This window comes from Dromiciops gliroides, chromosome 1 (assembly GCF_019393635.1).
Source record: "Dromiciops gliroides isolate mDroGli1 chromosome 1, mDroGli1.pri, whole genome shotgun sequence".
Classification (NCBI taxonomy): Eukaryota; Metazoa; Chordata; class Mammalia; order Microbiotheria; family Microbiotheriidae; genus Dromiciops; species Dromiciops gliroides.
In genome coordinates, this window is record NC_057861.1 from 634481322 (window position 1) to 634498528 (window position 17207).

General features: G+C 43.9%; 1 protein-coding gene across 3 annotated transcripts in view; it reads left to right on the forward strand.

The window, feature by feature from the left end:
* Window positions 1-17207, forward strand: part of GSG1L (GSG1 like) — a 395069-nt gene that overhangs the window by 305737 nt on the left and 72125 nt on the right. For all 3 annotated transcript variants that reach the window (XM_043978921.1, XM_043978922.1, XM_043978920.1), the window contains exons 4-5: window positions 1800-1911; window positions 10146-10313. In XM_043978921.1, the coding sequence (XP_043834856.1) occupies window positions 1800-1911; window positions 10146-10313 (280 nt within the window). The remainder of the gene's footprint in view (window positions 1-1799; window positions 1912-10145; window positions 10314-17207) is intronic.

The window sequence follows — 17207 nt, forward strand, 5'->3', positions numbered from 1 at the left end:
TATATGGGCATGGGGACTCAGCAGACAAGGATAGAGACTAGAGCCTGAACTAAAGTAACTTCCAACTACAGCAGTAACATCAGAGTCGTCTCTTAGGAGTCCCTTCTTTCCTTGCAGCTTATAGATTTTCCACGTTTATATGCCACACCCCCTATTCTCTCCCCTCCCCTTGATCCCACACATACTTCAAGAGGGACATCTTTGAATTCAAGACACATTTTTCTAAATGAAAAGAAGCCCTGGACTTGGGGTCAGAGACTTATGTGTGAATTCCAACTCTGTTCCCATGTGACTGGACACCATGTTTGGGGCAGCTAGGTGGCTCAATGGATAGAGTGCTGGGCCTGGAGTCAGGAAGACTCATCTTTTTGAGTTCAAATCTGGCCTCAGAAGCTTACTAGCTGTGTGACCCTAGGCAAGTCACTTAACCCTGTTCACCTGTGTTTCTCATCTATAAAATGAGCTGGAGAAAGAAATGGGAAACCACTTCAGTATCTTTGCCAGAAAAACCCCAAAATGTGGTCATAAAAAGTTGGACAACAACAACAACAACAACAACAACAACAACAGCAACACTATATGATTGCAGCGAAGTAATTTTTTCCCTCTTTGTCAGAGGCAACCGGAGACACCATGGTTAGAGTGCTAGACCTGGTTCTAACAAGTTCAAATGTGACCTCAGACACTTACTAGTTATCTGACCCTGAGCAAGTCACTTAACCTGACTGCCTCAGTTTCCCCATCTATAAAAAGGAGATAATAACAGCACTTACCTCTTAGGATTGTTGTAGGGATAAAATGAGATATTTGTGAAGTACATGGCAAGTATTAAATTGCTATATAAATGCTATTGTAATTATGATAATAATAATTACTATTATTATACATTGATGTGGGTAGCACAGTAGAGTGGGAAGAGCACTGGATCTTGAGTCAAAGAACCTGCATTTGAATTGTGGCCCAGTCAGTTACTACCTGTAGATCCTTAGGCAAGTTCTTCCCTGAGCCCCCAACTCCTCAACAAGGTCAGACAAGATGCTCTTTCAGACCCTTTCCAGTTTTCTGATTCCTCAGTTCTGTGACATAATAAGTGCCAACTGTGTGCAAAGCATAGTTCTGAGTACCAGAGGTAATGGAGGTGGCTTTTGGGAATAATACAGTGATGAATAAGAAAGAATCCCTGTACTCAATGAGCTTATAGCATGGTAGAAGAAGATAAGGAAAGTGTAAAAAAAACCTATAATGTAAAATAAAGCATGATTGGAACATAAAAGTATTAGGAGCAAGATGATACATGAGATCTAAGGATAGAAAGCTCATTTCTGACTAGGGGGATCAGGAAAGGAGAAGGTGGCATTTGAATCAGGTCTCAGAGGGTGTCAGCAGGCATGGGCCAAGTCTGGGATGGGGAGGAGTGCCTGCTAGGTCGAGGACCAAATTGTAATTATTTTTCTATCTGCCTCAATACCTACCACAGTGCTCTGCACATATTAAGCATTTAATGTTTGTTGAATTTAATCCTAGGTGATGGGAACAGCATGTGCATGGGCATAAAAGTTGGAAGGTTTTAGTTTTTCATCAGATTAAAAAGGATATTTCTGTGAAGGAGGGCTGAAATCAGAGCTGGTCACTGAAATACATGGAAAGGCTTAAGTTGGGCAGACACAGCTGGAGCCCTGGAGGAATTCTGAGGAAGTAGGGTATGGCCTGCTACTGAACACACTGTCAGGTGGGGAAAGGATAGAGATGAGTCTGGGGTTCTTGACAGTGTTTTGTTTTGCTTCCTGCCCTTCCTCCAGGTCTCCTGGGAATGGTTGCCCATATGATGTACACTCAAGTTTTCCAAGTCACGGTCAGCCTGGGACCTGAAGACTGGAGACCACACTCCTGGGACTACGGCTGGTCTTTCTGGTATGTGTCCTTTTCAGCTTGTGACAGCAGCTCCCTCAGGCAAATGTCAGAGGGGGGCGGTTTTTCTTCTCTCCAAGGAGAGTCAGGGTGGAAAGAGCAATGGACTTGGCATCAGAAGACACGGGCTTAACTCTTGTCTCTGCTATTTATTAATCAAATGACTTTGGGCAAAGTCACTTCATCTCTTGGATCCTCAGTGTCTTTACCCCTCAGCTATTGTTAATGCCACATCTCTTTGACATCTGGTCAGAAAGCTTTGGCATTATCCATATGGAGTAGTTAGGGTTGGTCACAGGCTCCCCAAACCAGAGGAAGAGTGTACAATTGCTGAGGACAAGGAGCCCTCCCCACCTCTTCACCTCCCACTGATGCTCAAGACCCTAACTATGGCTCCTCGGTGAGGGAGTCAGTGGGTAGAAATTTCCCTGCCAACAAAGACAGCATGGGTAAAGTGCTCTGAAAACCTGAAAAGGCTATATAAATGCTAGTTATTATTGTTGTTAACAAAGGTTCATTTGCTGCCCTGGGTGGAGAACGGGGAGTCCTGGCAGGGACTGGGATGGACACAGTGAGGGAGAGCATCATGAGGCCAGACAGGTCACTGCAGTCAAAAATTAATGCTAGTGCTCAGGGATTGGACTGGTACAAGGCAGTGGAGCTGAGGTTCAAGGTCGAGGCAGAGCTGGGCAGTCTGGGAGTATCTGTGAAAAAGCACTAAACTGAGTTCAGCCAGGCAGGGTTCGATGTGACCTGATGCTTCAGGAGTCTGTTTCCTTTAGCCTCAGGCAGTCCAAGACAATGTGGCTGACCCCTACCCCCCAACTCAGAGCAGAACCTTCTGGGATTAAAGAGGTCTTGCCTGGGCAGCATGATCTCAGCTTCCCCTGTAGATAGTCTGGGTGCCATTAATTCTATGTCTCAAGGAGGAGCACATCCTCGGGCCCCAAATTGAATCTCATCAGGTCAGAGAGTCCAGCTGAGTTTGAATATGTGTAGTGGAAGCACACTGGGTTTGGGATCACAAGACCTGGTCCCAGCTGTCAGGACCCACCCAAGGGAAGGCCAGTATGTGCCAGTAATTAGTGCCCATTAACACCTAGGTTGAGGAAAAAGAAATCCTTACCTGGGGCCGGAAAGGTGAGACCCCAGTTGGGAGGAGATCTGTGGGACTAAGATGAGGTGAGCCATGTGGGAGATTTGGAAGCTGAAATGCAGGTAGTGTCTAACAGCTGACTGAAGCTACTTCCCTGATCTTTTTGTTATCAAGTCTTGCATGCACCACCTTTAGTGGACTCTGTCACCTAGGTCTTCTGCCCATCCATTCCAGCAAAGCCAATGGACTGTATGCCAGTTCTCCCATTAACTAGCTGTGTGATTTGGGGTTGTGTTTTCTAAAATTATTGATTGCTATTTGTATATTAATGACTATTGCACCCATTTTGGCAGTAAGCATTTGTTATTAATCAATATCATATATACCGGTAAAGAATTGACCGCATCTCCCTAACTTTTCATAGTCTTAGGACATCATACCTACATAATCCTAAGAGTGAGCACCAAGAGAGGGAGGCCAGAGAGAGGGCAAGAGAGGCCAAAAAAAGAGGCTGACCCTGGTGTGGCAAAAGGTTTTATCCCCTTTAGATAGAGGCGGGTCATTATACATTGACTTAAGCTAATTGGTTATAGCATCATTTAGTTCCATTGATTGACATGACTTGAGGTTGGTCTAAAGAGCATACAAAAGGGCAAATTCCAGCATCTAGGTGTGTTTCTAAACAAAAGAATCAATCTCCATTTCCTTTGTTCTCTTGGGCTCATCCCAGGCAGGAGCTGAATTTTCAGGAGGGGGCGGGGAAGGCTTGAAAGTGATCTCTGGGTCACCCCTAGAAATCCATCATTAATCATTATTTTCTCACAGGTAATTCACCTAACTTCTCAGGGCCCCCAGTTTCTTATCTGTAAAATGAGGACAGTTGGACTAGATTATGAAAGTTCCTTCCAAAACATCTAGCTTTCTAAACTGTAATTTAGGAAAAAGAGCATTGGCTCTAGTGTCAGATGTGTTAAAAATCCCTCACTGATGGTTACTAACTGTGTGACCTTGGACAAGTCACTTAAACTCCTTGTGCCTCGGGTTTCTGAAGGTGTTGGATTAGAGGACCTCTCAATTCCCATCCCGTTCTACACCTGTGATCTATGATCTTTTCACTTGAGTCTTCTCCCATCCCCACTCAGGGGTAAAGGACATGAGTTCTAGGATACCCAAAGTCTTACAGCTAAGGTGAAGAGCCATTCTTGGTTGGGGAATCTGGAGATGAATTGGCAGGAGAAGGGAGTAGATGGTACCCATCCCACTCAAAAAGCCCCAATGCCTTAAATCCCTTCATTGATATTCTTGAGGAAAGCTTCTTTGGTCTCTGGGGCACAGAATGTTTCCCCCAGAAGAGGTGGAGATGAAAGGATTCCTGCCCATTCCTCCTGCCTCCCCTGCCTCTCCTGCTCCCCTGCCTCTCCTGCTGTGGGTCACCAACTTTCCTTTTGACTTATTCATAATACAGACTTGAGTGAGTGAGGATGTGTTAGTGCTGATGTATTTCTCCCTGTCACTGAGGCCCAGAGAAGATAGATTTGGACCATTTTTCATCTCTCTGGAAAGCTCACATTTGGGGGTTCCTCCAGAGCTCTGCTATGTCATCTCTCTTGTTTAATATGTGTGGGGCCATTTGTCAAAATTCAGTGCTTTAGCTACCCAAAGTCCCTTGAGAAAGGATTGGCTTAAAATAAGATTAAGAGAACTGTAAACATTTGGCTAAGGGCTCGAAAGAAAACACTTCTGGAAGGTGAGAGAGTACTGTGGAATGAATGTTAGGCTTTGAAAGACCTCAGTTCTGGTTTTAACCCAGTCACTAACCAGCTTGGCTTTGTGACATTGGACAAGTCACTTCACTCCTCTGAGACTCAGGTACTTCATTTTGAGCTCACATTTCTAACACCCTTCCAGGTCTGTAGGCAGTGCCAATACTATTACTATCTCCATTTTACATGTGAGCAAACTGAAGCTTAGTATGGTTATGACGTGCTCCAAAGTCACATAACAACTATGTAGTAGAACTTAGATTTGAACCCAGGTTTTCTGACTCTTACTGAGGTCAGGTCTCGTTCTGTTATAACTGTCTGGTTCTGATAAATGAAGTCAGTAGGTGTGGGCAGTAGATTAGATGATCCCTAAGGTTCCCCCTACAATGCTAACATTCTAAAAATCTGCAATTCTAATGAATATATTGACGTTCAGATTTCATGAAGGAAGTGAAACATTCTCCAGGATGGCAGTGCTAATGAGGATGCAAACATTGGCTTCCCTAAGCCTCAGAATGCAACCTTATTGACTGCCAACTTGCTTGAGAATGCATGCATTTGGTCATGAGGGATGTATGGATGGCTCAGTGCAAGCCCATTCCCAATAGTAGAAAAACTCAATTCAATGTGTTATCCCTGCTGACTATGTTGAAGAAGACTATTTTTGTGTATGAGGGGGACTAGATTAGCCTCTCCTGGTAAGAAAACTATTCAGATTCTTAAATTCTGGTTTCAACCCCCTCCTATCCTCTCATGAGCTGTGTCTGCCCAATCATCTTGTCTAAAGACTCTTGTGTCTGTGCTTAAGAGCTTCTTCCAGCACAGGCTGTCCTCTGTCCCTAACTGTGCTGAACTGGGGGGGTGGGAGGGCGCTAGTTAAGTCCCTCCCATATCCTGTGATTTCTAATCTGCTCTGTCACACCTATCTGTCTCTGGTTCTTGGCTACTTCCCAGTGAATGTTTGCTGATTTCCTCCAGTTTGCCCCACCTTAGCTCCTTTTGTGCTGGGGACTCAGCCCCATTTGCTATAGGATTATAGGTTTTAAAGCTGGAGGGAGCATTGGAAATAATCAAATGTAATCTTACGGATGAGGAAACTGACGCTTAGACAAGCAAAATGATCACATAACAGCTAAATAGATCACATAACTAGAAAACAGGATTCAAACCTAGGTCTTCTCTTTTTATCCATAAACATTTATCAAGCCCCTACTATGTGCCAGGCATTGTGCTAAATACTGGGGATACAAAAAGAAGCAAAAGGTAGTGCCAGCCCTCAAGGAGCTTACAATCCAATCAGCCCACTAGCACCAGCCTCCTCCTTACAAGAAGTGATTTTTTTTATTGAGGTCACACCATACCAAATACGTCTCCCCACCCTAACAGATATATGTGATGGTGATAAATAGAGGGATGTATAATAACACTGGGAGCCATCATGGTCTAATGACAAGAATAATGGATTAGGAGTCAGAAGATCTGGGTGTAAGACCTAGCTCTAAGAATGATTGGCAGTGTGATGGTTAAATTACTTAGGCTCTCTGATTCTGTAAAATGGAGATAATATTACTTATTATGCCTATTTTATGGGATTGTTGTAAGGAAAATGTTTTCATAAACTGAAAACCTCTCAAATAAATGTCAGCTATAATTTGTGCTATGCCATTTTACATTTAAAAAGTGCTTGGCACAGTAGATAGTGGCTCCCTCTCCACTGCCTATGCTCTTTTCAGATTCCAACTGTGTTAAACCCTATATCTTCCTACCTCTATCCTCTCTGTGCCCTCTAGTTACCCAGGAGAAGCAGCAGATTAGTTACCTCCCTTGGGGCTAAGAGCTACCCCACCACCAAGCTTCCCCACATGGTTTAGCATCCAAATGTGTTTACCCCATTAGCTCACTCACAGAACTGAAGCAAGAGAAGCTTCTCAAGGCAATCCATTAATGTGTTCTCCTATAAAAGTCCAAGGCCTATTAAAGCAGTTTGAAATAGATCAGTTTGTAGTTATTGTCCTAGAATAGGACTATAGAAACAGAAGGATGCATTTTATCTAATTCATCTCCTTTGAGGTAGGCCAGTGTTCTCTTCCTTTTGCATAAAAACAAAACCACAGCAGAGATAAGTGACTCACAGCAGACTAATCTGGACCTCCCAGCTGGAGAAAGAGCCCCTATTGCTTGACCCTGAACATCTGCACAGTTTCTGATCTCTAACATCCCTTTGGTAGGAGACTGTATTCAGTATATCCAACTTTGGTGAATATTACTCAACTCTACTGTGGGAGAGACAGTGAGTTCTGGAAGGAAAGCAAGCCTTGACATGTTGAGTCTTCATTAGTCCCAGACTCACCAAATCCAGGAAGTGGGGTTTAAGGAGATAGTGGAAGGCTTAGGGTCAACTTCTGCAGCCATCTGATTATGATCTGTTTGTCACACAATGTAAATATATCTTCTCTTTGAGTTCCTGGGGGAACAGAGAAGCCAAGTCCTGCTAGTCTGTTTTTGTCTATGGGTATATCTTGGGGGCATCTAGGTGGCATAGTGGATAGAGTGCCTAGCCTCAAATCAGGAAGACTCGTCATGAGTTCAAATCTGGCCTCAGACACTGGCTATGTGACTCTGGGCAAGTCACTTAAACCTGTTTGCATCAGTTCCTCATCTATAAAAAGAACTGAAGAAGGAAATAGGAAATGACTCCAGTATCTTTACCATAAAACCCTAAATGAAGTAAAAAGAGAATAGGACATGACTAAAAACAACTGAATTTATTTAATCTTGAAACTTTTCAAAGTTAATTTCCAATTCAAGTTGCCATGCCCACATCTCCCTCCCTCCTTCTTGGCCCCCACCCCACTCCCTGGTGGTTCATCAGGATTTCCATCAGGAGGAAATATAGGGATAGCAACCAACCCATCTCATCACCCTTCCCCCAAAGCAACCTGTACTTTCACATTATTCCTCCCTGCCCTAATAGTTCCTAACTTCAAGAACTGCCTTTTTTCCTCAACTATCATTCTTGAGGAGCAGAGGCAGAATTAACCTCAGAGCCACCCTTTTAGTAAAGAACCTAGTTAGCCTAGTGGATGCCATCAGTGAATGCCATTCCTGGCCATCAGATCAGCTCAGGCCAGTGCCTCGTAAATTTTCTACCACCCACCAGATAGACAAAGACTAGCAGGTTCCCTACTTAGGACTCCATGCTCTGGAAGGAACTTATAAACAAGATGTTTCTCTGTGGCCAATATCTAATGGACTAAGTGTGAAGGAAGTGCCCAGATTCACATGACAGGACAACAGGAGAGGGCATCCCAGCTCCTACAGGAAGGGAAATACTTGGATAGCATCTGTCTCTCTTGGCTTTAGACCAGAACACCAGGGAATGGCTAATGCTGGTTCTTGACTAAGTAGTTATTCTTTTTCTGACACACATACACCCCTTTACGTTTTCCTGGTCTCTCCTTGGTTGGCTGAATACAATCGGGTAGATTTTTCGTCAAATGCAGGCGGACCCGTTGGTTTCCCATCAGATTTGGGAGTCCCAGAACTTGATGTTTTCTTGTTGTCAGTTATGATTCATGTGGGGACACAAAGAGTATAATACAGTGTAGATTAGATCTTGCTCTAGGCCTCATTTTCTTCATCTGTACAACAGAAGTTGGACTAGGGTGACCTCTAAGGACCCTTCAACTTCTACCAATAATATATGAATTCATGGGGCAGCTAGGTGGGTCAGTGGATAAAGCACGGGCCCTGGATTCAGGAGTACCTGAGTTCAAATCCGGACTCAGACACTTAACACTTACTAGCTGTGTGATCCTGGGCAAGTCACTTAAACCCAATTGCCTCACTAAAAAAAAAAAAGAAAGAAAGAAAGAAAGAAAAAAATATATATGAATTTATGGATTTCTGGGGAAGAAAGGTGAGATGTGGATGAATAGAAACGGGCAATGTCAGGAAAATGTCCACGTCCGACGGAGGAACGGAAGCAACAAAGTCTCCAGGCTGAAGCAAATAGGGTTATTGAGAGAGGTTTAGTCTCACAATAAAGCTGATCAATTAGGGGTTGGACTTGAAAGACCTTGAGTTGCAAAATCTATGGGTTTTTATACCCCTCCAGAGCTTGTATGTTTATATATCATATTAATTAGAAGTATCTAAAATTAAAGTGTATTCTTAGGAAATATCAAAACTGCCTACGTGACCAATGTCAGCATTTTCCAATACTCTTATCAGTCTTATTGCGGCAACAGAGTCATAATTATGCTGCATGACCCCCTTGAGTCAAGCATAACACTCATGGTTTCTAAAATATAATATTGCTGACTATTGTATCTTCTGATATTACTTAATGCTTGACATTGGAAAGTAAGTAGACAGAAGAGAGACTTAACCTACTAATACAATTAAAAAATAATATATCTAAATATAATAAATCACAATTTTAGTTAATATGCTGATTATTATCTTAATTAAATCACTTATAACTATATTAAATCTCTTATAACTAAGGGATGGGGAAAATCTCACTCACATTATCTCTCCTTTGATCCAAAGACAAATACTAAAATTTGTCCTTTGGATCATTAACAATCTACAAGATGGGGCAGCTAGGTGGTGCAGTGGATAGAGTACCGGCCCTGGAGTCAGGAGGACCTGAGTTCGAATCCAGCCTCAGACACTTGACACTTACTAGCTGTGTGACCCTGGGCAAGTCACTTAACCTCAATTGCCTCACCAAAAAAAAAAAAAAAAAACAATCTACAAGATGCATACAATTCAATGCACAGAGGGTAGTCCTCTATGGGTGGCACAAAATTCCAGAGGGGGCACTCCCCTACTGAGGCGCAAAATTTACAAGCATAATAATGTGAATGGGTACAACTTATGTTAGTAAAGGAACATTGATTTCAGTTAATCTACAGTTATAAGAAAATTAATTTTTAAAAATGCAATCTGAATCTGAAGAATGACAAAGAGAACAACAAGGATAATTAATATTTCCATAAAATGAAGACTTAACTTTAACTTGATATGTTAAAATGGTGTCAGCTCTTAATTTCAAACCAACCCAAACACATTTTTGAAATCTACAAGTTCTACATTTAAGTAACAATTTCACATCCTCATGACAATGATCAGAAGTGGGACAAGGAAGACTAGTCACAAATCCCCTTGTTTGAGCTATTTTTACAACTGATAACTATATTAAATCTCTTATAACTAAGGAATGGGGAAAATCTCACTCACAGTAACAAAGCCCAAGAGTGGCTCTTTCCGGCCATCATCCAGGTGAATTCCCCTTTTCTCCAGCCCTAAATGTTACAATCCCATCTTTTACTGAGGTTTCTCTTTATTTTATTTTTTCTCTCTCTCTGCAGCCTGGCCTGGGGTTCTTTCACATGCTGCATGGCAGCCTCCGTCACCACATTGAACTCTTACACAAAGACCGTCATCGAGTTCCGGCACAAACGTAAAGTATTTGAGCAGGGATTCCGGGAGGAACCAACCTTCCTTGACCCAGAGGCCATCAAATACTTCCGGGAAAGGTCAGTAAGGGTCAGCTATGTTGCATCAGTGCATGGTAAGGGAAAAGAGGTCATGCATCTCCCTGTTGGTTTTGAGAATTCCAGGAAATCCATCCTCTCAAAGATTTTGGATACTCTCAGAAAGACAGGACAGAATAGGTCAGGCTGAATTGTACTTCTTGACACTATTAAGTTACTATTTTTACCTGGTTATCTTTGTTGGAACCAATTAAAGATCAAAGCCCCATCCTTCTGTAGAAAGGGACTGAGCTGATGAATCTAAGGAGGAAGTCATTGTCAAAAGAACACTGGATTTGGAATCTGGTGGCCTGTGGGATTTGAGTCCTGGCCCTGACACTAATATCATGATACTGGCATATTATGTATTCTCTTTGATCCTCAGTCTTCTCGTCTATAAAATGGGGACAAAAATTTCACATTGCTTTTTAAGCCATAAAATGCTACATAAACATGAGTCAATACAATTATGACTATTATTTGTTGATCACAATCAGGGATAGCATCACTATTCAAAGGACATTTGATAATGGCACATCCATGTAAAACAATTCTTGCTTTTTGAACAAAAATTCAGATACCACAGCTGTTGAATACATGGAAAGGTTTAGAATAAAGGGAAGAGATGATTCTATACTATATTTATCAATCTGTTTTCCTGTCTTTCCCATGAAAGGCCCTGGGTAGTAGTCAGCAGCCAGCAAAGGAAGATGGCCCCAGTGGCCCCTCTTCCTTCTCCTGTTGTCAGAGCCAATAGGGTGGCATGGCTGTAATAAAGCTAATTCAATCCTGTACTGCATTCACAGAAGTCAGGTGCACAGAGGGAGGGAGGTTATAGTCCCATTCTTCTCTACTCTTTTAAGCAACATCTGGAGGGAATGTCATGTCCCCTTCTGAGTACCACATTTTAAGAGGGACAAGCTGAAGCATGCCCAGAGGAAAGCAACCAGAGTAGTGAAACTATGCCATGCAAGGAACAGTTAAGGAAAAAATCTTAAGCCAGGAGAAGAGGAGATACAGGGAGACTCTGACTTTCTCCATTTATTCAAAGGGCTCTGCTCTGGAGACAGCGTAGATTTAGTTTGTAGCTTCAGAGGGCAGAAGCAGCACCAAGAGGTGGAAGTTATATAGAGTCCAATTTCAGCTCAGTATAAAACTTCCTAACAATTAGAACTGTCCAACAATGGACTGAACTAGTTTAATAGCTAGAGAGTTCCCTTAAATTGGAAATGTCTGAGCAAAAGCTGAATGACTGTCTTTGGGGATGCTATAGGGGAGAGTGCATTAAAGATGCTATAGGGGAGAGTGCACTAAAGGACTTCTAAAATCCCTTTCAACTCTAAGCTTTTTTGTTTGTTTGTTTTGTGGGGCAATGGGGGTTAAGTAACTTGCCCAGGGTCACACAGCTAGTAAGTGTCAAGTGTCAGAGGCTGGATTTGAACTCAGGTACTCCTGAATCCAGGGCTGGTGCTTTATCCACTTCGCCACCTAGCCGCCCCCCCCAACTCTAAGCTTTTATGATTGTCCATTGGTATCCACCAGAATGAAATCCCTCCATCTTTACCCCTTCCCCCAAAACCTTGCTGTGGGGGCCTACTTGTGAGTGGCTACAGATGACAATAATACAAGATGACTCCCCAACTTGCTCAGTGACTCCCTTTACATTTTCTAGCTTCTTGATGGGGATGGGGGTGGGTCTTGACTTCTTTGTGTGTCCCAGAACCCTTTGGCAGTCTGGTGAATGCTATAGACCCTTTCTCAGAATAATGCTTTTAAATGTATGAAATAAAATACATAGGATTAAAAAGGAAACCAATTATGTTGATTTTTTTCTGTAATTTTTTCCCCATCTAAGTTTATGGACCCTCTGAAATCTCTCCAGAGACCCCAGGTTAAGAACCCTTGTTTCAGCAGAACTACGCAGCCACTGCTTTTTTCAGATACTTTTATCTTCTCCCATTCACTTTCTTTGAATGAGCTTCTCCAGCCTTGAGAACTAAAGGAGTCACCACTTGCTAAATAGGCCTACAATTTAGCAGGAATGGGATCCATCCAGGACTCTTCAGAGCATCAGCACCAAATGGAAGTAGGGCAGACCAGCCTCTGAAATTTAAAAAAATAACTAAGCTGCAAATAACTTGTGTGGGCACCAAGTGTCAACAGCACAGTGCTCTGCATTTTCCCCTTATTGCTGGTACATGCGGGTCCTGCAAACTCATGACCACAGGGAGATTAGAACTGGAAGGGACCACATAGCCCCTCATTTTATGAGTAGGGAAACTGACGGCCAAAGAGTTGAAATGACTTGCTCACAGTCATACAGGTAATAAATAGCAGAGCCAGGATTTGAAATCAGATTCTCTGCCTCTCCATGACAGTCTGATGTCTCATGATGGATGTCTCCCCTGCTCAGATTGGTTCTGACCTGCAAGATGGTCCTGACTAGGAATCGGCAGAACCTCAAGTACAGATGGAAGCACAGGGGGCAGCTAGGTGGAACAGTGGATAAAGCACTGGCCCTGGATTCAGAAGTACCTGAGTTCAAATGCAGCCTCAAACACTTGACACTTACTAGCTGTGTGACCCTGAGCAAGTCACTTAACCCTCATTGCCCCACCCCACCAAAAAAACAAAAACAGATGGAAGCACAGAGATAGGCAGAGGATTCGAAACCCTCCAAGCCCCAGGGAACTGGAGGAGAGCCAGGCAGGAGGGTGGTTGTTGGGCAGGGAGCTCCCTGAGATTGCCACCTCAGAAGTAGGCAGAGCTTCCAGCACATGGACAGGTATACAGTAAGATGACTGTGGTCTTCTGTCAGGCATTGGACAGACATCCAGTCAGGAAGCAGCAGAGAGTTTGCACAGCAAGCCATGGGGATCCAAGCCCCATAGAGGGGGCAGGGGGAGGGGGAGGAAGAGCAGTCCAAGGAAGGAAACTTTTCCTTACAGGAACTGCTGTAATTAGGCAAGAGTGGACAAGACAAGGCCCCAGCTATTGGAACCCCTGTAAAAGGACTGGACTGGTACCAGAGCCATAAAAAAAGAGCTCACTTTCTGAAAGCAAAACCAAGCTCAAAGCAGGACCAGCTGTAACAACAGAAACACTACCTATAACTTTGACACTGTAAAAGTGACAAAACACATTACCCCAATGGCCCTGGGGGAGGGGGGGGCGGGTAGGTAGAACAGATATCATTATTCCTGTCTCAAAGAAGCAGAAAGTGAAATCTAGAGAGGAGTGCCTTGCCCGGAAGAAATCCATGTCTGAGCTAGAATTTGAATCCGGGTCTCTCCTGACTCCAGTGGACTTTTCACCCTCCTGTCCTACCTCTCATTCAACTGGATTTCACTAGACTTGGAATTTCAGACACTGATCAGTTATCCTCTCACTAACCTGGCTAGGTCTGTGTTTAAAAGCTGTCTGGCTATGGGGCAGCTAGATGGCGCAGTGGTTAAGCACCGGCCCTGGATTCAGGAGTACCTGAGTTCAAATCCGGCCTCAGACACTTGACACTTACTAGCTGTGTGACCGTGGGCAAGTCACTTTACCTCCGTTGCCTGCAAAAAAAAAAAAAAAAAAAAAAAAAAAAAAAAAAAAGCTGTCTGGCTTTCGGGACACCTGTGAAATGCACAGCCAATCAATCCCAGGGACAGACCCTGTGTCCACCAGTCTCAGTCTCTCTGAGACTCAGTTTCCTCCTCTATAAAATGAGGTGGTCTCTAAGGACACATCCAGCTCCAAACTTTATGAAACTATGTCCTTCCCAATGCCTTATATTCCCCCTGCCCAAGGCTAGGCCTGATTTCAGAGCCTGGGTGGAGGCTGGGCCTTCACTACCAGTGGGAGTTAAGTGGTCCAGCTCTTAAAGTTTGAAGGATGTAAAGGCAAGGTATCGAGTGGATCATTTTACCTTGAGCCTCCATCCTGGGGCGCTGCACTAGAGATCCAGGCACCAGCAGCTTAGAACAAGCTGGAGGAGAGCAGCTAGGTGGCGCAGTGGATAGAGCACCAGCCCTGGAGTCAGGAGTACCTGAGTTCAAATCCGGCCTTGGACACTTAACACTTACTAGCTGTGTGACCCTGGGCAAGTCACTTAACCCCAATTGCCTCACAAAAAAAAAAAAAGAACAAGCTGGAGGTGGGGGGGAGGATATGGGCAGGATGGGAATATAGGCCATTTGGGATAACTAACTACTCAGAGCCCCAGGGCTCCCACTCTTATCCACCTCCCAATGGGGTCACTGACTGCAGTTGTCCCCTCCCTAACATGACTAGCTCTATGTTTAAAGGGATCATAGTGTGTGGAATATTCCGGCTGCCTGATTTTCCAGCTGCCTGGCTCTCAGGGCAGCTGTGAGACACAGTCAATCCCAGGGATTCCCTGGAGGATTTATTTAGATTCTGAGAGCTACCAGGGAATGTCCTCTGAGCCCGCCCCAAAGCCGGAGATATTACTCTTCCTGAGCTCACCGAGGGGAAGATCATAGAATTTCAGAGCTAGAGGGGACCGCAAAGAAAATCTAGGCCAATCTACCCTCATTTCACACAGGAGGAAGCTGAGACCAGAAAAGTCAAGTCTCTTCCCCAAGGTTGTCAAGTTAATCATTGACAGAGGGGCAGGATCTGAAACTGGTGCAAGCATTGTTCCTTGCCAAGCACTACAGTCTGGTTTAGTTCTGTGCTGATTCTCCATTTGCAGCCAGAAAGTGCCTAGGATGCTCCTTCTGCTCCCTCACGGCAAGAAACCTCTCTTGTTGTACGGAACTTTAATGATTCAAAGTGATTTCATACATACTGCCTGCAATTCAGTAGCTGTGTGACCCCAAGCAAATCAATTCCCCTCTCTGTTGAAGTATCATGCTGAGTTACTTCTCCGTAAAATATGGAAACTAGACCAGCTGATCTCCAAGGTCTCGTCTAGTTCTGTCTGTGAATAAGTCTATTTCGACCACAGGAGAGAGGGAGGGCGAGTCTTATTTTGGGGATAAGCATCCTGAGTCACACAGAGGGACAATGACTTCACCAGGGTCACAGAATTACTTAGAGGCAGAATCAAAATCAGACCCCAGAGTTTCAAAGTGTGCTTCTTACAGGTCATGGAAAGATAAAGACAAGATCTTAAAGATCATTTAGTCCAAACCCCTGCCCAAGCCAATACAGGGACTTTCCCAAGGGCACAGAAGTAAAAAGCAGCAGAGGGAATATTCCTTTTTTTCTTTTTTTTTTCTTTTTTTTTTTTTTTTTACAGGGCAACGGGGTTAAGTGACTTGCCCAGGGTCACACAGCTAGTAAGTGTCAAGTATCTGAGGCCGGATTTGAACTCAGGAACTCCTGAATCCAGGGCCGGTGCTTTATCCACTGCGCCACCTAGCTGCCCCAGAGAGAGTATTCCAACCCACATCTTCTTTTTTTTTTTTTTTTTAGTGAGGCAATTGGGGTTAAGTGACTTGCCCAGGGTCACACAGCTAGTAAGTGTTAAGTGTCTGAGGCCGGATTTGAACTCAGGTACTCCCAACTCCAGGGCCGGTGCTCTATCCACTGCGCCATCTAGCTGCCCCCCAACCCACATCTTCTGATTTGAAATCCAATACTTTTCTTCATAATGTCTTGCTAAGCATTTATTCTGAAGTATAAATTATGTTCATTTCTAAGGTAAAATGTAATCTAAAGGATAACTTGTTTTCTTGACTGGAAGTCTCTGGCATTATGTATATTTTCAGGTGATAGAGTATTAGAGAGGCTCACAAATCTCTGTGGTGTCCACATGTTTGGAGGCTGTATGCATGATGAAAAGGATCTGGAGGGACAGAAAGGGTAAGGGAGAAAGAAAGTCAGAAAAAGAGGGAGGAAGGAAGAGGTCATGAAATGGGAAGAGGGAGGGATAAAGAAAGTCAAAAAAAGAGAGGGAGGGAGAGGGTAGGAAGGGAGAAAAGGAGGAAGGGGGAGAGGAGAGAGAGAGAGAGAGAGAGAGAGAGAGAGAGAGAGAGAGAGAGAGAGAGAGAGAGAGGGGAAGGAAGGAAGGAAGGAAGAGGGAGAGAGGAAGGGAAGGGAGAGGAGGACCCTTTATCCTATAGCTAAGGAAACTTGGGCCTCAAAGGGTAAATTGTTTTACTCAAGGACAAACTGGTAATGGATGGCAGAGCTGACATTAGCCCCCTAACAGAAGTCTAATGCCAACCCTGGCCAGCTACCAGTTTTCAGGAAAACCTTGTGTTTCTCAAGTTCAAGAGGCAGTGAAAAGAGCATGGCGCTGGTCATCAGAAGCCCTGGGTTCAAGCCTTGCCTTGGGCACTTAGCAGCTGGATGATCTTAAACCAGCCATTTAATCTAAGAAAGAGTAAAATGAAGAGAATAATAGTTGTACTACATTCCTCACGAGGCTGTTGTGTGTGGGAAGCACTTTGTAAACTATAAAGCTCTATAGAAATGTGAGTAATTATTATTTCTGCTGTGCAAGGCTCGACGCCAGGCACAGGGAGGATACAGCTGCAAAGAAAAGCAGCTCCGGTCCTGCAGGAATTCACAATCTAGGGAAAATAAAATGTCTAGACAAGCTATATGGTCTACACAGGGGGAAACAATAAACCCGCACAAATAATTTCAATAATAGGCAGGCCACCTCCTTGGCCAGAAGAGATACTTTGGAAGCACAGGAGAGGACAAGATCCTTTCCAATTGTGGGGAACAAGAAAGGATTCATGGAGATGAACTTTGAACTGGATCCTGAAGGATAGGTCAGAATCAGGCAGATGGATGCTAAGGATTCAGGCATTTGAGGAGGACAGTGTATGTGACAGAAGACTTCTTAATATAAGGAGAAACTTCCTAAGCCTCAGAGCCACCTCCCATCCCCCCCATCTTTGAGCACAGGCTAGATGATCTTTTGTCAGGGAGATT